This window comes from Triplophysa dalaica, chromosome 22, assembly GCF_015846415.1.
Source record: "Triplophysa dalaica isolate WHDGS20190420 chromosome 22, ASM1584641v1, whole genome shotgun sequence".
Classification (NCBI taxonomy): Eukaryota; Metazoa; Chordata; class Actinopteri; order Cypriniformes; family Nemacheilidae; genus Triplophysa; species Triplophysa dalaica.
Window position 1 is genome coordinate 3320091 of NC_079563.1, and position 24584 is coordinate 3344674.

General features: G+C 39.1%; 2 protein-coding genes across 2 annotated transcripts in view; both read left to right on the top strand.

Moving 5' to 3' along the window:
* The first annotated feature begins 6544 nt into the window (after window positions 1-6544).
* Window positions 6545-9905, top strand: LOC130411974 (apolipoprotein L2-like). The gene is made up of 4 exons (XM_056737018.1): window positions 6545-6640; window positions 6818-6882; window positions 7383-7416; window positions 8273-9905. Exons 3-4 carry the CDS (start codon window positions 7406-7408, stop codon window positions 9102-9104), a joined length of 843 nt encoding a protein of 280 aa, XP_056592996.1. The 5' UTR covers window positions 6545-6640; window positions 6818-6882; window positions 7383-7405; the 3' UTR covers window positions 9105-9905.
* Window positions 9906-15330: 5425 nt separating this feature from the next.
* tln1 (talin 1) overlaps window positions 15331-24584 on the top strand; it is a 58147-nt gene continuing 48893 nt past the window's right edge. The window contains 1 exon segment of the mRNA XM_056736012.1: window positions 15331-15511. The gene's annotated coding sequence lies outside the window, so the exon portion shown is untranslated.

Below are 24584 nucleotides of genomic sequence, written 5' to 3' on the forward strand. Positions count from 1 at the left end.
AGGTTACATACGTAACCAAGACGTTTTGTTGTCTGACTTCCGTGCTCTTGCCGGGATTTCATCAGGGCCCGTAGCCTTACCACTCTTTGTTCGCAATATGGCTTTCATGATTTCATCCCTGTTTGGTTTACTTCAGTTTATTGATGGGTCAACATCAGTTGCCTGCGAATCGGGGGAGCTCGCCGGTGCTGGTCTGTTCGGCAGCTCTTCAAAATGTTCTGTCCACCTGTTCAGTTGCTGCTCTGTCCCCACGTTGGACTGTCCCTCCTTAACCTCCACTGGTCTTTCTTATCTGCTGTATTTACCTATTTGTTTCCTGGTAGTGTCGTATAGTTCTTCATGTTGCCTGTTGCTGAAGCTTGCTCTGCAACCTCTGCTAGGCTGTCAATATAACACTGTTTATCGATCCTCACACTCTTCTTAACCTCTTTGTGGGCTTCTGTGTATGTAGCTTGTGCTGTTACCTTTGTTGGTCTTGTGTGTCTAATGTTGAGGGTTTCTTTCTTCTGTTTTCTCACTTTATCTTGCACATGGTGCCTGCTGTCATACAATCTTTCCGTTTAGGCTTCTTTGGTCCTATTACTGCCTGGCAGGTTAAGGTTAGGGCATTTTTCACTCCTGTCCAAATGGTGTTGAGGTCTGTTTTCTCATCATGCAGCTCTTGCAGAACTTTGAACTTGGATCTTTGGATCTTTCCGGTGACCAAAATTGAATTTCTGTCTTTTGTCTTGTGTGTCTGTGAAGTTCTTTTTTAGCTTCATTTTTAGTTGTTCAACTAATAATTGGTGATTGGTTACTGCATCTTTACCCCTCTTCACGCAGACATCTGGGGGTGATCTTCTGAACCTTTTCAAGATACACAGGTGGTCTATATGGTTTTCTGTGGTGTGGTCCGGAGACATCCATGTGGCTATGTGGATCCCTTTGTGTGCGAACATGTTGTTCAGTGCACAGATGTCCTCAAACTTCTCTCCATTTTCGTTCATTTCACCAAACACATGTGAGCCCATAACTTCCTCATAGCCTGTCTAGTCTGCTCCTATTTGGGCATTAAAGTCCCCCATCAAGATGTTCACATACTTGACCTTACTTTTGACCAATACCGCTTGAAGTCTACCTTAGAAGTGTTCTTCCTTGTCCACGCTGCTTTCATTTGTTGGTGCGTAGCTCTGGATAACGCTAAGCTTGTTTTTTTCTTTGTGGTTTTAAACAATCATCATCCTTGGTCCATGGGCTTCCCTGCCCATTAGTGCCCTCTGTGCCTCTCTGGACAGTGCTGTCTAACGCCTTCTGTATGTGCAGAATTGTCTTCTTCATGTCCTAAACAGGAAACAGCACCAGTTCCCCTGTTGCCAGTCTCTTTTTCCTGCTTGAAGCAATTTGGTCTCTCTGAGAATTGTAACTGTCCATCTTGTCTGCTACTTGTGCTGCTTTTCCTTTCTAGTACATCGTCCTGATGTTCCATGACCCAATGGTGAAGTTTTAGATGGTTGATAGAAGAGTGATCGGCATTGTGGCTTCCTTTCAGCTTATACCACAACGCGTCATACGTTCTTGAGACAAGAGCCCTTTCTCTTCCAGGAGCGGAATATGATAAATTGTTGTCAATGTTTCTGTAACAGGATTTTTTTAAGGATGGGCTTGTTAGCCATAGAGCCAACCTATTTAGCCTATTTAGGTGGTCCAATTTGGTTTGTTCTCTATCCTTTGACCTATCCAGCATGGGCGGACCTAGGAGCATAAGCTCCAGCCTTCATAGCTCTCTGGGTCACTGAGATACTCAAGCTCCCCCACCACGCAAAGGTATGGACCATGGAGAAGCCAGCCATACCTAAACAAAAAGGTGAATTTCATTTAGCTAAAAATTGATTTATTTCTTCTGATTTAATGTATATTTTTCATTGATATAAACACACAAACAGTTATTTCATAACTACATCCAACTTACCATGTGGTAATCCCTTGCTGTCTCGCTATGATCTTGGCACAATTAACAGACAAATAAATGTCATTGTTTAGCAGCTCTGTAAGGTGAGAGTATTTAAGCACAGAAAAAACTAAGTCTAATTGACTTGATATCAGAATTGGGAAAAATATAAATATATATTAAATATTTTATTGTCAATGGATTTCTTACGAGAGCAGTTGAATTTACAGCCATTGCTGGTACGTCCAGGTTTAAGGCCATCATCAAACCAGTAGCGACTGTTGATCTGGAAAATCCCATAATCTGTTGAGCCATCTGTGTAGTGATTTGTGGCTGCTGTGTTGTAGCAAGACTCCTAATACTGAAAGCAAACCACTTAAGGTATAGAAGAATACAACTATTAAAAATAATCATTTAACAGTGAACATCTAAAAACTATGAAATACAATTTCACCAATAGGCCTAATGTTTGTCTCAGAGAACAGTTTAAACTAGACTTAATAATATTTAGGTTTAAGATTAAATAAAACATCTAAATATAAATGTTAAACCAAACCACTTAACTAATCAAGGTTGACATATGACATAGAAAGTAATTAGTAATAAGTAATTAAATACTTTTTTCAGAGTAATTTACCCGACACTGATGCACAGTACAGTACGGTTTGGGAAACCAAACACTTGCAAAACAAACAAATGCATTATCTGTTTGAGTTCTTTCTCTTGTTAAAGTGGATTAGAAGGTGTCCTAACTTTGGTTGCTCTAGTAGTTATAAACAAACACTGCAGTAACTGACAAGTGACGGCTGACGTGAACTACTTCGATTGCTAGTCGCTCCATAAAGTCGATCATCATTTGCATAAAGTTGAGCAATTCTCAACCTTGTTGCATCACTAGACACACCCTTTCCTGTCGCCAACTTCTCTAAGCTACCATTTAAATAAATGTGATGTCGCTCTTTCGCTGCGAATCGCTGGTGGCATAAAGCCCCATTTAGACGGTTTTGCTGCTTGTTTCCAGTGGCTGCGGTTGAGATACAAGTTGGCGTTGCCCCTATTGGTTTTCTAAAGTAACTTTTTTAATGACGTTCAGTGATGTTGTAGACGACAAATCAGTTTGCTTGCAGCTAAAACACAAACACTTTGGAAGGAAAATACTTAATATAAATGGAATTAAACTTGTTTGATATGTCAACAATCTCTGACATGTTTTTCTATGAACCCTTTTATTTAATGTGTCCCTGTGCGATCACAGAGACATCATTAAGAACATGGATATTTTGCTTTTCCTCCATCTGGTCACCTACATCCCATTATTTTGTGATCTGAAGAAAAAAAGAATTCCTCATGCAGGTTTGAAATGACAAGAGGGTGAATGAATGACAACAGAATTTTCATTTTGGGGTAAACTATCCCTTTAAATATCTCAAATTGAAAAAATGCTAATTATTACTTAAGTACCTTTTTGCAACCAATTATTTTGATGATTATTTTTTTAGTGACTATAAGAGAAGTCCATACAAAACATCAATGAACAGTATTTTTTATCAGAATCCTGTGTTTAGGTATATAACAGATGTATTAAGGAGCGCTTTAAATAACACAAGATTCATTTGTAGGAATTTTAAAGGCAAACTTTAAAGACTTCATTTACAGAAACGGAACTCAAACATAATGTTTTCTTTATTGTGCATTGATTATATAATAATAATAAAAAATACAGCGAACTAACACAACAGAACACAATAAGATGATAAAAAATGATTATAAAAATATATATAAAAAAACTGTTTTTGTAAATAAACTCTTCATTTACATCAAATTAATTGTTGACCATGGTGTTACTATAGTAAACGTGTATTAACCATGGTTTTTGGGCAAAGTTCTTGTCAGAGCCCTTGTTATTCTTAATTTTGAACATATTTTTCATTTTTACACATGACATACACTCACCTAAAGGATTATTAGGAACAACTGTTCTCATTAATGCAGTTATGGTGGTGGTGTAATGGTGTGGGGGATGTTTTCTTGGCACACTTTAGGCCCCTTAGTGCCAATTGGGCATCGTTTAAATGACACGGCCTACCTGAGCATTGTTTCTGACCATGTCCATCCCTTTATGACCATCATGTACCCATCCTCTGATGGCTACTTCCAGCAGGATAATGCACCATGTCACAAAGCTCGAATCATTTCAAATTGGTTTCTAGAAACTTGACAATGAGTTCACTGTACTAAAATGGCCCCAAAAGTCACCAGATCTCAACCCAATAGAGCATCTTTGGGATGTGGTGGAACGGGAGCTTCGTGCATCCCACAAATCTCCATCAACTGCAAGATGCTATCCTATCAATATGGACCAACATTTCTAAAGAATGCTTTCAGTACCTTGTTGAATCAATGCCACGTAGAATTAAGGCAGTTCTGAAGGCGAAAGGGGGTCAAACACAGTATTAGTTTGGTGTTCCTAATAATCCTTTAGGTGAGTGTATATATTGGTTCAAAATATCGGTTATCGGTAGAGATACATCGATTGCAATTTTCTTTGCCGATTCCGATTTCCGATTTTATTATAAGTGAAACCTTCCGATTCCGATTTTTGCAGATTCCGATTATACATCTACAACCTATAATAACTATAATTGACAAACAATAATTGACAGGATATAAAAAATATTCACTTTTCTTCAATACACATTTTTTCATATTTTTATAATAATTTCATAAATTATTGAACATTACAATTTCCTTAAATACAGTTCTAAAACCTGCATTAAATTACAGAATCTTCTCTTGCCCAAATAACTCTTAAATTGAAGAACTCTGTTACTGAAAATAAGTATAAATTATAAAATATAACTAAACTTAATCACTTAATCAACCTTTTTCATTTTTGTACTCTCACAAAAGTCTAAAATAACAATAAAATAATTCAACTTAATTTTTTTATCTGTTTTTGTTTATGAAACTATCATTGCATATTATTTGTTTCTGAAATGTAAAAGAACTTGTCTTTATCTTGGGTCTGTATTACTAAAAGAAGTGGGTTGATTTTAAGTTTGAAAGCGTTCAGTTGAAAGTGAAATTGTAGCTGTTCCTGTGTCCGTCTTGTGTCCAGTTGCTCTATGTTTTATGACCTTCTCTCTCCTTGTTCCTGTACCCCGTGTCAGTAAGTCAGCTCAGTGTTTGTACTAGTGTTTATTTTCTTAGTTTAGTGAGTCCGTGTCTTTGATTTCTGTTAAAGTTATCCTTTCTTGTTTTTCCCCTTGTGGGTTTTGTTTTGTCCTTTTTGTTATAATAAACACCCTTGTTTACCCCTACCATCTGTCTCTGCCTGCAATTGGGTTCTTGCCATGCCAACACGTGACAGGTATTGATGGTCATTTACCAGGATTACTGCGTGAAATGGGGTGTAAAACTTGTGTAAAACTGTATTAAATTACAATGATGAGAATTCAATTGTTTGGCGTCAGTCCTTTTGTCAAAGAAATAAACTGGAAAGTTGGAAAAAAAGATTTGAGAAAGCAACAAAATTCAATTCAAGTTTATTTATATAGTTCTTTTCACAGAGTGCATTGTTCCAAAGCAGCTTTACACGAGCAAACACGAAAAAAAACACAGTAAGGTAAAACACAGCACAGTGTATGATGTTCATAGAACAAGCAAGATCATTCTAATAAATAATATTGCTGAAAATAAATGCAGTCGTCTGCTGAGCATGCCAACACTGCCCAGCTGTGGCAAAGACCCCAAATTCTAGGAGGGCCGGATCCCCTCTGACGTGTCATAGCTGCCAAAAGCCACCGAGCAAACATCCACGAAGAAGAGGGAGAGCCCACCACTTGCAACCCAGGAAGTCCCACTTGTTGAAACCGTGTAGGTCCAACCCAGTCCCCCTCCACGATCGACACCAGAAAACAGAGGAACAACCAGGGAAAAATAGTAATGGCATAATGAAGCTATAATCCTCTGCTGTCCGACATCGACCACAAAACAATACCAAACCAGACCCACACAGCCCCAACAAGAAAATCCCCCCAACCACAACCAACAATCTCCCCCACTCCCCACGAACAATCAGGGCCACTGAATGTAGCTATAACTTCAAACTTCTGTCATGTGATGTAAATTTATCATTAAATACCAAGTATAGTCCGTCTTTGCTCTTGGTTGGGGATGGAATTGTCTGAGCTGGGATGGTCAGATGGTCAGATGGTCACCTTTCTCTTTGGTGGTGATTGATTGTCTGAGATGGAGCTTGGATGGTCTGTCATTCCGCAGGCTCTGGCAGGAGGATGGCACGGGATTTGCAAATATAGCTGGCGTAATCTCTAATTGGGGATGGGCTATTGACGTTCACCTGGATGGGCATCCCGAGGGAGAGGCAGAAAGAGAATAATTAACGTAGCTGCTGTTCATTAACAATGCATTATTAAAAGCTTGGCTTTCCGATCTGACACACTGAAATGCATCAATGCAATGAGAGATAACACCCATATATTTTAGTACACTGAATGAACTGGAAAAGCAGCGTTTTCTGGGAAATATTACATTGAGTGAAAGAGAAACCAAACAACTTCCCTAAACAGATGATTCTGAAACTGTTGCAATATCGATGGGAAAGTGCCTCACATCTTTATACTGAGATTAAGTATACAACATATAAATAGAGCAGTATTTTAGTGAGAATTTATTTCTCTTCACTCGCTCTAGGTAAGAACATTATTATTTTATTTCTATTCATTTTGTGTATCCAGTTGATCTGAAAACAAAATATCCCATAATATCTACATACAAATGATTGTATATTATATATTTTCTTTCTTAGAAAAATATTACATTGTTTTACCGATTATTCTGGACAAAACAGTAATTTAATAATTTTTTTAGGCAGGGAAGTGTAGATATTTTTGCGAGATTAAAACATTCAGCCCAGCAGCTTTTAAAGATTTCAGGTGAGTTTCATTTTAATTATTTACAAAACGCATACTGTATGAGGACTCCAAACTTTTTGTTAAAGATAAAACATGACTAAAAACTCAAATTTTTGGAATCCGGGAGATGTTTTTACATGAAAAAAACAGACTGAATAGGTCGAGCCTAACAACACCCTTGAGCTCAGATTTATTTGTGATAAAGCACAGCCTCTTATGGGTTATTGCTTTTGTAAAACAGAAAAAGACAGAGAAAACACAAGACACGGCAAATGGACATCACAACATTTTAATACTTTTCCAACATTGATGAGATTTACTGTACACATTTGTTAAAATTGTATTATTGATGAATAAAAGCAGGTGTAAGCAGGTTTTAATTGATGTGTTTTGTTTTGAAAAATACTTTACAAATGACATGCGTAAAATGTCTGTCATAATGTACTGTACTGTATATTAAATGAAGCACTGTATATTAAATTATGATTAAAGTAAACTTTGAAAATGCTTCATGTTCACAGGTGAAGTGAATCAGCCAGACGAGATGTCGCTGCAGTAAGTATTCATTTGTTCAAAGCTTTGACTTGGAAATGAATGGACTAGTAACAGTAATAAATTTACCATGTTTCTTTTGGTTATCATTAGTTATTACACGTCTCATTTGAATGCTTGATTCTGTTTGGCCAGTCGCAAGATTCCAAGGGTATTAAATTCAAATAAAAACCTCTAAAACTAAACCCTGTAACCCGGATGCTGCAAATCATTTTGAGAGGGGCAGTTTAATATGACACAAACATTACTTATAAATATGTCTTATAATAACATATATGATATAATATTTACAAATGTTTGAACCAATTTGCCTGTTCGTGACGTTTGAACATTGTTTCTAACTTTAAAACTGAAAGTTTATGGCTTTTCCTTTCAGAAGATCGGCATTCTGTAAAAATGAGCTAATAAAATATTAAGAATTCACATTTAAGTTCAGTTTTTTTCTCATGTGGCACATAGCGGTGTAGTAAGTTGGATAATGTATAAGCAGCCGACTGTTGTGATAAAATACTTTGGGTCGGGTGCTGATCACACTGTCGGCAAATATATAAATATTTTGTTTGTACAATAAATGTAAAATATATTCAGTATATATTTATATAAAATGTACAAATACAAACATACTTGATGTAAATTTGAGTCAATGGAAGGGAGGGAAGTTAGTGAGAGAATAACTGCAGCACCGTTAACATTCACTTACGTTAACAGAGAAAATTGTTGTCATTGCAAAAGTAAAACATGACCGTTATAAATTGTATAATGGTAATGGGTTCTTTTTGTTAGGGATGGTAAAATCATGAAACAGACAACACCAAATTACCAGTGCTGTCTATTTCTAAAATAAATTTTGATGTTTCAGGAAACTGGAAGAGATTAATGATGAACTTCAACAAGGCATCAAGGGACTGAACTCAGAATTCAACAAAAACCATGACACTCTCAAGAGGAAAATAAAGGAGCTGAAAGACGTCTCCAAGAAACTTGAAGACATGCACAAAAGTACTACAGTGGGCAGTTTGGTCGGATCATCAATTGGAGTGACTGGAGGAGCCATAGCACTAGTGGGTCTGGGTTTATCATTTTTCACATTTGGTGCTTCTTTAGCTGTTTCTGCTATTGGTGGTGCTGTTGGAATGGCTGGAGGAGTTACAGGTGCAACATGTAACATCATTAACATCTTTAAACAGAAAAAACTACGTGAGACTATTGAGAATATCATTAAAGATTTCCAGAAAACAATCAATCCAATGATTCAGCATCTGAATACAATTACTAACAAAATAGAAGAGCTTCAGCAGGAGGGGCAGAAGTATTCTGTGCTTAATAAAACAATAATGACCAGTGTGAGATCAGTGAAAACCTTTTCCAGCATCGGAAAATTTTTAACTGTACTAACTGCTACACTTGGGAGAACAGCTGCAAAAGCTGTCAGAAGTCTTAAAGTGGTTGGGAAAATAACCGGCACAATCTCAACTCTCTTTCTCGCTCTTGATGTTTACAGTATTTATTGTGATTCGGTAGAGATCTCTGAATTAAATCAACCCGAAAAAGAGAGAAAAGTAGATGAAATCAAATCAGAAACTTTAAAATTTATTAATGAAATTAAAAAAACAGCTGATCAGTTTCAGGTGACTCTAGATGAGATTAAAAGTGCCAGAGATGATATTATCAGAGATTTACAGTTCAGTTGAAAATCAGCTTGAAATAAAATCTTCCATCTGCATTTCATGTGCACTGTGACGGTGGTACACCTTAGACTAGTAAAAATATTTCAATATTAGTTTAGGTGCCAGACAGGTTAAAGCCTGTCAATGTTTTAAATTAACTTCCTAGGATATCTCAAAATTACCACCAATCATGAATTTACAGCATTAAAAGAAAAATTAAACACTCATCAACTATAAAGAATAAAGTTAAACACTTTTCACACATGAGAGGCAGAAGGATGAGTTTTGTATTGGCATGTATAAGACCCAATTCACATCAAACCATCATCATCACCAATGTAATGAGGAAGAGAGGACAAATAAAGAATAATTAATATTGAGAATCAAATAAAACACACACAAAAAAGAATTTAACTAATAAGTCTCACTAAATTAGTTTTGCTTCCAACAAGTATTACAGTTTGAGCATAACTGATATCATTCATCAATGTGGGTGTGTGTGTTATGTTACCGTGTGTTCGGTTCGACTTGCTTGTCAACATTTATTCGAAATTAAATCACTCTATTTTTCATAGTCTTGTTACTTGTTTTCTGGTTCTGTATGACTGTGGTTAATCGCTATTTGGACACAGTCTTTGTAAAACTGTTCTCGAAATTATTTTGAAGTTGCCTGTTTTGTTGTACATGTTACTATATTGTAGTGTAAAGTCAAATTAAATAAAGGCTGCTGGTTTTTCAGATGATGTAAATATCAACACCAAGATATCTCTTATGAAATTTAGCTTGTGTGCACTCCAAATAAATATACATCTGATCTCAACAACAGATTGGTCCAAGTGTGAGATCTTTATTACGTAAACAAATGAGAATGTTTGAAATCCCCCAAGATAATTAAAAAAAAAAATGGTGTTGTGTGTGTCAAAGGTGTGTGTGTGGTCTTTGGCTGTATGTATCAATAATACAAACACAATACATATTTGCATACACTTTGGCCGGTGAGTCAAGTGATGAGTCAGAAAGAAAGGATCAGGCAGTAAATAAAGAAGGAGAGAGAGAACAAAGAGAAGATGTAAATGAAAAGAGCAATGAACAGAGAGAATGTTATGTTGAAGAGTCAATACGAGATTTGAGAGAAGGAGAAGGTTCTGAAGAGTGGAGCGATACAGAAAGAGAGGTAGAGAGAAAGAGCAGTGGAGACAGAAAAAGTCCACGGGCGCTGTAATGCCTCTGGACACAGAAGACTCTCTGAGAACATTCCATTCCATTCCATTCCATTTTCTACCGCTTATCCGAACTACCTCGGGTCACGGGAAGCCTGCGCCTATCTCAGGAGTCATCGGGCATCAAGGCAGGATACACCCTGGATGGAGTGCCAACCCATCGCAGGGCACACACACTCACTCATTCACTTCTCTGAGAACATCTCTGAGAATAATCATTGAAACATTTCTGTTTGGAGTGGATTGTGTTTTGTTAACAATAAACAAATTATACTCATTTGTATTTTTATTTCTATTCTGAATCTTTCTTCACATTTAATTTGTTTCTAATGTTTTATAAATTGCTTATCAAATAATTACTTCGAGCACACTGAAATGGTTTTGGGGCATACCCAGTACCCGACCCCCCCAGGAAAATAAAATTTTGGACCTCGGTAGATGTAAATCCTGTGTACGGATCTGAGATCACAATACATACTGCCATTTAAAGTTAAATTTAGCATTCTTTATTTATATATCACTTCTCTATACCAGTGCAGTGTACCGCAATGTACAGCATCTGCTGTGTGAGTGTGTCAGGACCCAGTTATGAACTCGGGTCACCGGTGTGAGGTACCGTTGCTTAACTGAATGAGCCACAAGGGGTTGGTAGAAAACAGAAGATGAGGCAGACACCGTAATACCAGAGATAAATAATAAAAGGCAAAAATACTCCAGACAAAAACTATAATCCACAATGACAAAATAATCCCAAGAAATTAAGATAATTCCACACAGCAAAAAGGGTAAATCCACAAAGTCCAAAAAAAGGGTAAATCCACAGGAAAATCTGGATCCAACAAAAGACTCAAAATATACAACAAGCTCAAATGTGCAAACAAAAATGGCGTCAAAAGATAAATATCAGCGCAACCACAAAATATTACAACTATCAATGATAGAGCACTAACCTTCAAACACAGAGCAAAGAAATAAAGAGAACTGGGGGTTTAAATACACACAAGGCAAATGAGGCACAGGTGAAAACAATAACTAAAACAAAGGACAGACAAAGATTGCAATAGTGACCCCTAATGTCCAACAACCGGAACAACTCCAGTCAAATGTTGACAGAATCCCCCATCTAGGAACGGTTCCTGACGTTCCCACCAGTTTTCTCGGAATCGAGGACCCTGATCTGACGAATCAGATACCACCAGGACCGCTGATTGGCGGGAGTCGAGTATCCGGTGGACGGTATAAGCTGGATGACACGGGGTGGAGGGGGAGATCTTCCTGCCGGGACAAGATGAGAAAAAACAACGGTCTTAACAAAGACACGTGAAAAGTGGGGTTCATTTTGAAAGATCTAGGCAAGTGTAGACGATTGGTGACGGGGTTAACTCTCCTGGCAACTTTGTCTGGAGTTGAACCGCTCCCTTTCTGTTGGTCTCTTGACGTTGTGTCGAGCCTTGAGATGGGGTTCGCCCTTGAGAACCTATAAACTCTGACTACTATAGAAGAGGCCAATGAAATTTGGCTAATGAAATTTGCATGCCGGTCTCTGCCCCCGGATATCCGGTATAAAAGGAAGACGGCGTCCAGCATTCATTTACCTTTTGTTCTTCAGAGCCATCGCTCATGACTACGAACAACATGAATTCAAATAATTCTTCAACTACGTTGCTGGATCTACGATGTAGAGCAGCAGATAGTCCCTACCTGCAGCGACCTTCCCCTGGGCGTCTCGACAGTTCCAGCGGTGTTAGAGAAATAAATAAAAAAACCTCATTTTTAGGACTGAGCATTCTCCAGCGCGGCATGTCCCACTGTTCTCTAGGGTGCTTCACCCTCATAGAGGAGGGGGACGGACACAATAGCTGCATCAAGTGTCTGGGCATCCAGCACACTGAAGCGACTTTCGTTGACACATCTTGACCGCACTGTGGGCAGACGGTCATCCAGAAGTTGCCCGCACTGCGGGCTGGATGGTCATCCAGCCACCATTTCATCTGCTACCCGGGCTGTGACATCGATAGCTAAACCCCCGGTGTCCGCCAGTGCTAGCAGCGTTAGTGATATGGGGACTTCTGCAAGCTGGCATCCGACGCTGAAGACTCCGAGCTCCCCCCAAAGGGGGCTCGAGTTCAGGAGGAAGCAGACGTGGAGATGTCAGCCATGCTTACCCGGGCAGCCGCGAGTTATGGGTTGCAGTGCACACCACTGCCTCCTCCCCAACGCTCGCGGCTGGATACGTGGTTCCTGGGGTCGGAGCGTGGTGCTAAACCGCACCCACCCCAGGTGCCATTCTTCACGGAAGTGCATGAAGAGCTGTTTAAGACTTGGAGCGCTCCACTCACTGCTCGCTCAAGTCAAACACGCTCTAGCTCCCTTACTTCCCTCGATGGTGGGGCAGCCAAAGGCTACGTCGATATCCCCCAGGTGGAACGTGCGGTGGCGGTGCACCTGTGCCTGCAGACGGCTGCCACCTTGAGGAATCGGACACGCCTACGGTCGAAAGTGTTTGAGACTTCGGCATCACTGGTGTCAAAGGCTTACGTTGCTGTGGGCCAAGCTACTTCCTCTCTTCACTCCATGGCCATCCTGCAGGTCCACCAGGCCAAGGAGTAAGAGAGCTCGACGAGGGTAAGGCCGACCCGGTTATAATGCAGGATCTCCGTGCCGCCACTGAACTCGCTCTACAGGCGACCAAGGTGACAGCGCAGGCCCTGGGTCGGACGATGTCCACGCTAGTGGTCCAGGAGAGACACCTCTGGCTGAACCATGCGTAGATGAGTGACACCGAGAAAGTCCGCTTTCTCGATGCACCCATCTTGCAGGGTGGGCTGTTTGGTGACATCGTCGAGGACTTCGCTCAGCAGTTCTCGACGGTGAAGAAGCAGACAGAGGAGATTAGCCACATCTGCACATTAGACACGTTACTAGACACGCCCACTTCCTGATGCCAACTGTCACTGTTGCTCATGTCGCTGGAAGTCGCCGGCTCTCCATTAAAATTAATGACATCAAGTCACGTTGTCGCTAGGTGTCGCTGGCGGTGTGAACGCACAGTAATGTTTTTTAAGGGGTTTGTTTCAACCGAATCAACTGAGTTAACTCAAAGACATCTGCCTTTTATTTTGTTTTTTATATTTATATTTAATGTATACACTTATGCTTTCAAAATGACATTAATCTTACATCATTATGTAATATTGGTATAAATAAACCATGTCATGCTGCGGCAGTTTAAATATGGCTTTTGTTGATGTTGTTTACATTTTAATATTTATGTTTTTACTGGTTGAAATTATTGATTGAATATTCCATTCCATTTTCTACCGCTTATCCGAACTACCTCGGGTCACGGGGAGCCTGCGCCTATCTCAGGAGTCATCGGGCATCAAGGCAGGATACACCCTGGATGGAGTGCCAACCCATCGCAGGGCACACACACTCATTCATTCACTCACGCACTCACACCCTACGGACAATTTTTCCAGAGATGCCAATCAACCTACCATGCATGTCTTTGGACCAGGGGAGGAAACCGGAGTACCTGGAGGAAACCCCCGAGGCACGGGGAGAACATGCAAACTCCACACACACAAGTAGGAAGCGGGAATCAAACCCCCAACCCTGGAGGTGTGAGGCGAACGTGCTAACCACTAAGCCACCGTGCCCTCCTTTGATTGATTGAATATAAGTATTTAAAATAAAAGACAAATAATATTCAATAAGGATGTTATAAAAAAATAAAGTCATAGAGATTTAAAGGGTTAATATAATCCCTTGAATATAGCCAAATTAGTGCTACGTTGGTATTGATGCAGAATAAGAAAAATACATTTCAGTAAAGTTTTACACATACAACCTGACATACACGCTCAGGGAAAGTTAAGCAATCCTACAGAATGTACATTCAGCACTGCTGTTCGTGTGTTTTGAGCCAGGTCTTATTTTAAAACATTTCTAGTCCTGAAATATACTTTTTCAGATTTACTTATCTTTATAATTTCTACTTGTGTTGGTGAATCAAAAACAATAGGTAAAAAGAAAAACATATAGAGAATTAGGTGGCTACAAATGTGAGTGGCTCATAACTCCAAACTTTTCATAAAACTTGATAGGACTGGACTATGGTAAAAAAGGTAAGTAAACTTGCAATTTTTGACACAGAGCAAGTGAAAAGAAATGTTTTCGACAGCAGGAAGTTAGTCTAGATATGGTGATGTCTCTCTCTGGTGGAGAGATGAATGATCCACGGGCTGAGAGATGACGCTTTGTGATTGTTGGTACTAGAAGGTGTTTTGACCAAATGCAGTACAGAGAAGGACTTTTTTGAAAAAGGAAAAGAAACAAATACAAACCAAAAGGGGAATAAAAGGTCCAATAATAGACAAAGAGAAAGAGGAAGTTGAGAGATAAAGGAAACGGGAAACACAAAAAAAGACACACCATCACAGCTGAACAGGGAGCCAGTGGCGGTCTGCATGTGAGCATCAGACAGGGTGAGGAGAAAAGCTGACGAATCCAGGGAAATGACAGACACTTTTTACACACTGGAAAGCTAAGCACACAATCATAGCAAAGCACAGGGACAGGTTACTGAATTTAAACAAAGCTTGTGTTTTCCAGATAACGTAAACACGCAAATAACATGTGCTCATCAGCCCAAAGACATGACAGCCCTTCAATGAGCCCTTCTTCAAGAACACCACGTGGCACTCACTGTGGCTAGTAGAGGCCTCAGGTGTCATAGTAAATACTTTCCTTGTTTGACAACTTGGAGTTAGCACAACTGTGACGTGTACATACACCGAACACCAGATGGTGCTGTATTCTCATGCAATCCACATTTGTTCCACTCAACATCTAACAAGCGAAATAAAGCTGTACTTATCTGATATAATCAAATGTTTAAGCCTCTAATCTATAGTGTACAACGGGATTGTTTATTTCGACGTAAGCATACCTCTATAAAACTATTTAAAAAAGGCTGAAATAATTCTGGGAGAAGTTATGATGTGGGAGGCAGCTGCGCGAGCGCGCGCGTGTTTGCTCGAGCTCAGGGTGGAGTTTAACACACCGCTTCAAAGCAACGGGGCAGAAATCACATCTGACGTTACATACCAGCGTTAACACGACAGGAACTTTCTGCTGGGGGACTAATAGTGTTAATATATCGAAAAGTGTCCGAAGGTGGACAACTGTAGAACGAAGAAATCTGAGGTAAGAGCGAAACGCTTACTTCCGCTCTCTACGTTTTATTTCAGTAAAGCTGCTGAACTTTTTCTCGGGTGGGAAAGTTTCCTTCTGAGGCGAAACTTTTAAAGACGTAGCTTTGCTGAAATGAACTTTCACATTTACATGTAAAGAGAACTCCCTAATTTGACGTTATTCGATAGGTAGAGAGGTAAGGACACGGTAAAGTATTAAGTCAAGTGACTCGTGCACCAAAAAGTTTATATTTTTCTTCTAGAGACGCAGACAAGAATGTAACGTACAGTTTATAACGGAAGAAACGATGAGAGACATTTTACCCGTTACACGGGCCAGTTAGGGCACATCGTTTTTATCGTTCATTTATTATTAAGCGAATCTTTATCGTATGTACAGTTTATTAAACTTTGATATGTAACGCGTAACGTTACACGTCAGTCTGAGATACTGTAACGTTACTTGAGTAAAACGCGGCCTACACTCACTTCTGCGCTACAATCGCCTTGATTTAGAAAGTTTATTATTCCGGTCAAAATATTTAAGTATTGATGATCTGTAAACACGCCCAAAAACATCAGGTGTGACTATATCAAATCAGTTTTATTGAATTATCTAAACGTCTGAAATCGATGTGTGGCTGGGCAGTAATCTTTAATAATTCACTGTTTTAAGGTATGACTGCTTTACATATATGCCTTTAGTGCTTAAATGTTGACATCATGTTTTCATGAAGGACGTGTCAGTATCAGATCCGAGGTATGTTTTCATGGGGGACGTTGTGCTGGAGGAATATGCGCCCTCAGGGATAAAATAACTGAGCTCATATCGGGTGTGGTGATATGCAAACCTGCTAGAAACAAATGAATCAGATTCTGTTGTTACTCAGTTAATCCCGTAGATTCACTATTAAACCCAATTGTCTGGACATACCTTGTGAAATATGACCCACATTGAGAGTAGTATCTCTGTGATGTGAGGTGTTGAGTCTATAACTGCTGCTTTGAGCTGATGTGGTAGGCTCTTGACATTGCATTCAGTTCAATAATATCTCGGAGGTTAGTTTATTTCAGGCAGTTCATTCATTTGTGAAGGGCTAACTAGGTTAAAGGAATAACTGGGTGCCTTATGCATTCCTAAATGCTTATTTCTATTATTGCTATTTTGATGATTTTTTATTGGTGACTATGAGAGCAGTCCATACAGATCATTAATGAACAGTATTTTTATCAGAATCATGTGTTTAGGAATATAACAAGATTGTTTAAGGAGCGCTTTAAATAACACAAGATTCATTTGTAGGAATTTTAAAGGCAAACTTTAAAGACTTAATTTGCAAAACGGATAACTCAAACAAAAATTGTCCGTAGGGTGTGAGTGCGTGAGTGAATGAGTGAGTGTGTGTGCCCTGCGATGGGTTGGCACTCCATCCAGGGTGTATCCTGCCTTGATGCCCGATGACTCCTGAGATAGGCGCAGGCTCCCCGTGACCCGAGGTAGTTCGGATAAGCGGTAGAAAATGGATGGATGGATGGATGGATAACTCAAACATAATGTTTTTTTATTGTGCATTGATTATATAATAATAATAATAATAATAATAAAAAACAGCGAACAAACACAATAAAACACGATAACATGATAAAAACATGATTAAAAAAATATATTAAAAAAAGTTTTTGTAAATAAACTCTTCATTTACATCAAATTCACTTTTGATGGTTTTTGGGCAAAGTTTTTGTCAGAGCTCTTGTTATTCTTAATTTTGAACATATTTTTCATTTTTACACCTGACATATATATTGGTTCAAAATATTGGTTATCGTCCTACATGACCTGTAATAATCGATATTGACAGCAGCCCTGAAAAACGCATATCGGTCGACCTCTACATCAGACCAAATTTCTATGAGGCTCCGCACCGCCTCACAACTCCCAAGTTTGTCCGCAAGCTGCCATGCTAGTGCAAACTGTCAACAAACACTTGTCATCATTCCATAATACGCTGGTTTGGTCCAAAAAAGTGCAGTACCTTTTGCACTTGAGTCTGTTCGAGGTAGGATCACGTTTTCACCACAAACGAACTGCTCCAGGGTTTGTTGGCCAAAAGTGTTCATCTGCCAAATGAATAAATGTAAATGTTTGAAAGCGTTAAAGTGTTAATGTTTGAGACCTCTTCAAGGAGGTCTCTGTATGCTTATTTGGTCTCCTTTTGGTGCGCACTCGAATGCGATTGCTGCATTCACACCTGCCCAAATAAACCGCACCAAGAAGAAAAACGAACTCTGGTGCGATTCAGCTGTACTAAATGAGTCCGGTGTGAAAGCATTCTTAGAAAGATGGCCAGAGCATTTAACCGAAGTGAATGGATCAAGTGGATCTGCGCACATGCATAGAGCGGTATGGTAAACATGGGAAGCACAAAAGAGCATGGACCAAGCGCCAGTGTTACTGATATATTTTTTACATGAACACTATTTAACTACTACAAATGAGTCAAGTCTGGGATAGGAGGCGGGTATCTTTTGTCACTTCGTTCATGTGCACTGTGTCAATAACTGTCCGAAAAAAGAGAGAGCGAGAACGAGCAGCTGGTATCAATACTGTGGGGCATGCGTATTGGAACCGTTTCATATTTACAGTATCAATACGTATCGAAATATCAATATTTTAGACAACACCAGTGGATATTTAGATTGAATATTACCGGTCTGTATTTGATTGGACATTTTGTCTGAAAAAGTGAACTCTTTTAGAGAAGGATCTGTTTGTTATTTAGTTTTTTGTTATTATACAAAATATTTTAAGACATGTTAATTTGGGGTTTTATGGGACATTTATGGGCTTTATTAAGGTTCAGCATGTTCACACACAATCCCGTCAGTTGAGTAAATGTGAATTATACTGCCCGCAGCAGGTCAATGTGCAGACTTCTTCAGTGCAGTCAGCAGCAGGCCTCACTGCACCCTACCCATCCATATAACAAGCTTTCCATTGATGGCATACGGTGAAGTATAGCGGTGGGCTTCAGAAACATGAATAGTTCCTTTGTTTTCAGGGTCTAGAAGAAGTTAGGAGTGGATGATGGCCTGTTCCTCCAGCGAACTCTTATCAGCCTACAGTGTGAGACATCATATCAGAACTCGTTCATATTTATATCTTAACCCGATTAGGTAGAAACTTTGAAGGTTGTTTATGGCTCAAATTACTGCACACCTTTATTTAAGTGACACTGTGTAAGATATTTGCATCAAAAGATCCAAAACCCATGAGGGACAGTGATATATATTTAGCTTTGTGCGGGTTTTCAACAATGATTGAATCTGAAGAAAATATTCGTTAACAAATGTGAGCCCCTGTTCAAAGGGTTATCCTCAGTTTCCGCATTTAATAATCATGTTAGTTTGACTTCTTGTGGGGCTGTGCATGCCGATCGGAGTATGATATCAAAGTAAGACGAGAGTGCTTTGTAAGCAGTACTGTCGAGTAAAACTCTAGTGATATATGGCAATCGATCTACGCATGGAAAACCAGTGAGTCATGAGATGCGCACGGCACTCTGTTCTAACGTAGGCCTAACTGTAGGGTTGGGGGTCTAAATTGGTTCTGAAATTGATTTGATGTTTTATGGACAGCTCTTCCCTGAACTACAACAGTTTGAACAGTAGAAAGTACTGCTCTATCTAAAATCAAAACGAGATTAAGTCGTTTATAACGTGTATTTGAAAAAGCAACAGTCATCCATCATCATTACCATACATCCACTGTTTTATCATGAAAAAACTTGAAAACGTTTAAAGAACAGCAATAGAATATGACCACAGGCATTTCCTGGAACTAATTGTTGTTCTTCTGTTTCCCATATTCTGAGTTTCTGCATAAGAGCGCCCTCTGGCTTAAGGATATGGCGGCATTTAACTGTAAGTCATTTAGAAACTGAGAGCATAGGAATCGTACAATATCATATCGTATACAATAATATATCACCTTCACATAAAAGGCAGCGGTTCGTATTATTACAGCCCCTCTTTAGAGCTAATTGAATCGGAATCTAATCTAATCGGAACATCAGAATGGATACCCAGCCCTAATAGACAATGCCATCGCTGATGGCTGACAGACATCACTATTCTAAGCCTTAGTGTTATCAAAAAATTCAATACGTTTAACATTAATTAGCGATGAATGAGCAATACATTTGTTCAAGTATTTATTAATCCCTTAATCTCTTTATTAATCCCTTAACGATTTATGTAAATTCCGGTCCATTCACACTGACAAATTCAACTTTAAATAGTAAATGTATCAGTAAAATTTACATTTGATTAACAATTGGTAAATAATGTAAATATATGCATCATTGTCTAGTCTTGTTCAATTTAACTTTAAATAAAAGTAAAAAATGTAGGGCCTTATTATTATGGCAGTTTTTCCCCATGGTATTGGAAATGGTATCGAATATCAGTATTTTTTTAGGTATTGAATCGAAGTCAGAAATTGCAGTATCGTGACACTCAACTTTCAATGACTTGGTGACTAAAGGTAGTTGCACTCCGAGCTGCGCAGCCTAGTTCTATTGTTTGTAAAAATGAACATGTTCTTTTCTATGAGTGTACACACACCTGTCTGCGGCGCTATGCTACAACTCAGGATGCTGTTCTGAGTCCTGCAGCAACTGCATTCGTCAATGTTCTTTGAATGAAATCATCTTTAATGTACACACTTACTTCACCATAAACTGCAAGATGTAATTATCTGTTTGGGAATAACAGAAAAACAGCGCATTAATAGAAAATACTTCTCGATTCTACCACATTCATAGCAGAGTTGTCCTAGACATGATGCTGCGCATAATAAAACGACCACTGTGTTTTAAGGAATGATTGTGCTGATCATGCTTGCCTGTTAACATTATCATTGTTGTGTGCTAGATATACAATAGTAGAAAAGCGTTTTTTTCTTTAGTCACGAAATAACTACTGGGTGTTAACTATATGCGTTTGAGCTTCACTTTTGTCATACATTATTGGATTAGTTGCTGCTACAGTAGATGTCATGATGTTGGTGCACTTGAAAATCTGGTGCAGGCCGACGCATTTTGACCAGCAAATTGTGGCTGGTGTGACAAAGTTGTTTTTAGTTGAAGCAAATAAAGTATTTTTTCTTGTCAGGGTGCACCAGAATGCATACATTAAAAGTAAAAATCACACAAATGTTCTTATGGGGGAGGGATGCCCCCAGACCCACGACAGGGATTGATATTTACGTGTCAACTATTTTACCTATTCCAAGTTTGAAGGTCTGTTTATAACTGCTCAGCCCAGCTCGCGCCTAGATGCATCTCGCTTTATAACATAACAGCTTGTCATCGTCCGTCACAACGTTTCACTGTCAGGGTTTTTCCTGGTTCAAAATAAGGCGGAGGTGGTGCCATCCTGATCTTATACACACACACCCGAAGGCCTACCGTACCCTAAAGTGGCTTAACCGAAGTGACTTTGACATATCAAATGTTCTAATTTAAAATTGGATGAAAATGACTATTATTATGTTATATAAAACATGACTTTTATTCGACCAAGCAGAAATGTTTTTTTTTTTTAAATAAAATAAAGCTTTTTTTATAATTTTCAACTAACATTTCAGCTAGGGATACCACCACCAAACAAACCAAATGTGGGACAGGTGTGAACCTACACTGGTGTCACGGTTCGATTACGATTATCATGTCATCGATTCGGTTCAATTCGATATCACGATGCATTGGCGTCTCGAATTTCAATTTTACTAGTTCACATGTTTGTCAAAAGATACAGGCAGTATTAACTGAAACTGTAATTTTACCTGCTCTAATTTGAAGTCTGGGCTTAAGCATTTGTGGTATTACCCTCTGCGCATGGGCGTAAATCTCATTTATCTGTAGTGGGGGGACAATACACATAAAAATTCTCAAGAGCAATTTTTGAAGGGGACACAAATAATACAGTCAAAATTGTACAAACTACGACACAAAGCGACAATATGCATTAGGTTCATAGATTTATCGTGCAGACTTGCAGTCATATTATAACTGAACTTAACTTTCACATACTGTAATACAATTGAACAAAAAAGCTTCATACCATTTATATTTTATGTCTCTGTTATGAAGACAGGAAACAAATATAAAATCGCTATACCCATGATACTACATGTTAACAATTAGTCACTTTTTAAACACATGTTATCCTGATTTATACTGCAACATCGTCTGATAAAGTCACCGTACATCCACATTAATGAGTGGTTGTTATGTAGTGCACTGCCTCCTCCAACAAACTTTGTTCATGTTCGTGTACCCAAATAAACAGTCAGTAACAGTGACAAATGCTCAAGTGACAAGTGACAAGTGCAAATACTGCACAAAATAGATGCTGAGAAAACAACCTTTTCCAACTGAATGAAAGCTGTGCACCTTTTGTGGACGCTAGATAAAGTGCCAACGTCACAAAACTGTAGCAGTTATGTTCGCGGCTGTGTGTGACACGGGACCTGAATGGCAGGATCGGTGGCTAATTGTGGCCGTTAATGTTCACTTCATGCCAGGTCGCCAAAAATAAAACAATGCATGGGAAACTTCTTCGGCGTGTTATTTGCAGTGTGTGACGTCCTTTGTATCAAGCTAACGTTAACTCGCTAACGTTTACTAGCTAAGTAACGTTTTAATCGCTTACTTAGCAGATTCATGTAAAATACATCGGTTATCAGCACTTTTTGCAACAACTAATTTATTTATGAATCAGCATCAACAACATTAAAGAGAATCACTTCATTTAAGGTGAATAAAATAGACTTCTTACTAGAGGTGATGGCATACCTTACCTAAATATGTTGCTCAATGCGCAGGTGAGATGAATGCTGAGATCAGGCAGTGCACAATTAGTTTAGGTAAGCATAAACATATACAGTTGTGTTCAAAATTATTCAACCCCCAATGCTGTAAATGGTTTTAGGGAATTTAGTGTACATTTGTAATTGTATTCAGAATGAAATCCTACAAGGACTTCTTAAAGAACCATATGCAACTAAAATGACATCAATTAGTTTTGTAATACAGTAGTAAATGTTTCTTTTGTGAATTCTTCATTGACATAATTATTCAACCCCTTAAAGACTACCGCTCTGAAGAACAGAGGTTCAATGAAGTGTTTTCAATCAGGTATTGAAAACACCTGTGGATATCAGGGAGCAGCAATAAAGCCTAATAAGCACCAATTAGGCAGCTTTAAAATGACTGTGATACTCAGCTCCTTCTAGACATTTACTGGTGTGGTAACAAACATGGTCAGGTCAAGAGAATGGTCCAGGAAGACAAGAGAACAGGTGATTACTCTTCACAGGAAGAGCAATGGCTATAAGAAGATTGCAAAGATGTTAAACATACCAAGAGACACCATAGGAAGCATCATTAGCAAATTCAAGGCAAAGGGCACTGTTGAAACGCTACCTGGTCGTGGCAGAAAGAAGATGCTGACTTCGACTGCTGTGCGCTACCTGAAGCGTAGAGTGGAGAAAAGTCCCTGTGTGACTGCTGAGGAACTGAGAAAAGATTTGTCAGATGTGGGTACTGAAGTTTCTGCTCAGACAATACGGCGCACCCTGCGTAATGAAGGCCTCCATACCAGAACTCCCAGGCGCACCCCCTTGCTGTCCCCAAAGAATAAGAAGAGTCGACTGCAGTATGCCAAAAGTCATGTGGACAAACCACAGAAGTTTTGGGATAGTGTTCTGTGGACTGATGAAACAAAATTAGAAATGTTTGGGCCCATGGATCAACGCTATGTTTGGAGGAGGAAGAACAAGGCCTATGAAGAAAAGAACACCTTGCCTACTGTGAAGCATGGCGGGGGGTCAATCATGCTTTGGGGCTGTTTTGCTTCTGCAGGTACTGGGAAGCTTCAGCGTGTGCAAGGTACCATGAATTCTCTTCAGTACCAGGAGATATTGGATGACAATGTGATGCAGTCCGTCACAAACCTGAGGCTTGGAAGACGTTGGACCTTTCAACAGGAAAATGATCCCAAGCATACCTCCAAGTCCACTAGAGCATGGTTGCAGATTAAAGGCTGGAACATTTTGAAGTGGCCATCGCAGTCACCAGACTTAAATCCGATTGAGAACCTCTGGTGGGACTTAAAGAAAGCAGTTGCAGTGCGCAAGCCTAAGAACATGAACTGGAGGCTTTTGCCCATGATGAATGTGCGAAGATACCCATAGATCGCTGCAAGACACTTGTGTCAAGCTATGCTTCACGTTTAAAAGCTTTTATAACTGTAAAAGGATGTTGTACTAAGTACTAAGATTGAATGTCACTTGTGGGTTGAATAAAACTGATAATGATGTGAGCTCAGAAAAGACATTTTTGTGGTTATTTCATTATAAATGTTATGTTATATTTGTCTGACCAACACGTGCCTCTTTGATTTAATTGTAAGCAGGATGACTGAATGATCATAATCAATGTCAAACCGACCAAAACAATCAATTTCAGTGGGGGTTGAATAATTTTGAACACAACTGTATATGACAATAGAGAATACAAGTTCAATTGATTTGAGGAGGGGACAACCCTCGGATGTGGGGGGGAAGTGTCACTGGGTTTGACACAGCGCTGTTAAATAATCAATGCTGCAAACAAGAGTGTCATACGGGTTTCGGGTTAAAGAACGTGTTTCTTAATGTGACAACTAAAAACCACTACATCCCCAACCAAGAGCAAAGACGGATTATTTGTCTTATTAATGCTGAAGTTACAATATTTGGTTTTAAATTCTAAACTAAAATCATATGTCACCAGTTTGAGTGCAGCTATGACACGTCAGAGGGGATCTGGCCCTCCCGGTTGAGCCTGGTTTCTCCCTAGGTTTTTTTTCTCCATTAATCAATCATTGGAGTTTGGGTTCCTCGCCACAGCAGGGCAGTGTTGGCCTGCTCACCGGGAGACTGCATTCATTCATTTATTTATTTATAAATTAGATATTATTTATTAGAATGATCTTACTCGTTGTATAAACACCATGCACTGTGCTGTGTTCTAACTTATCTG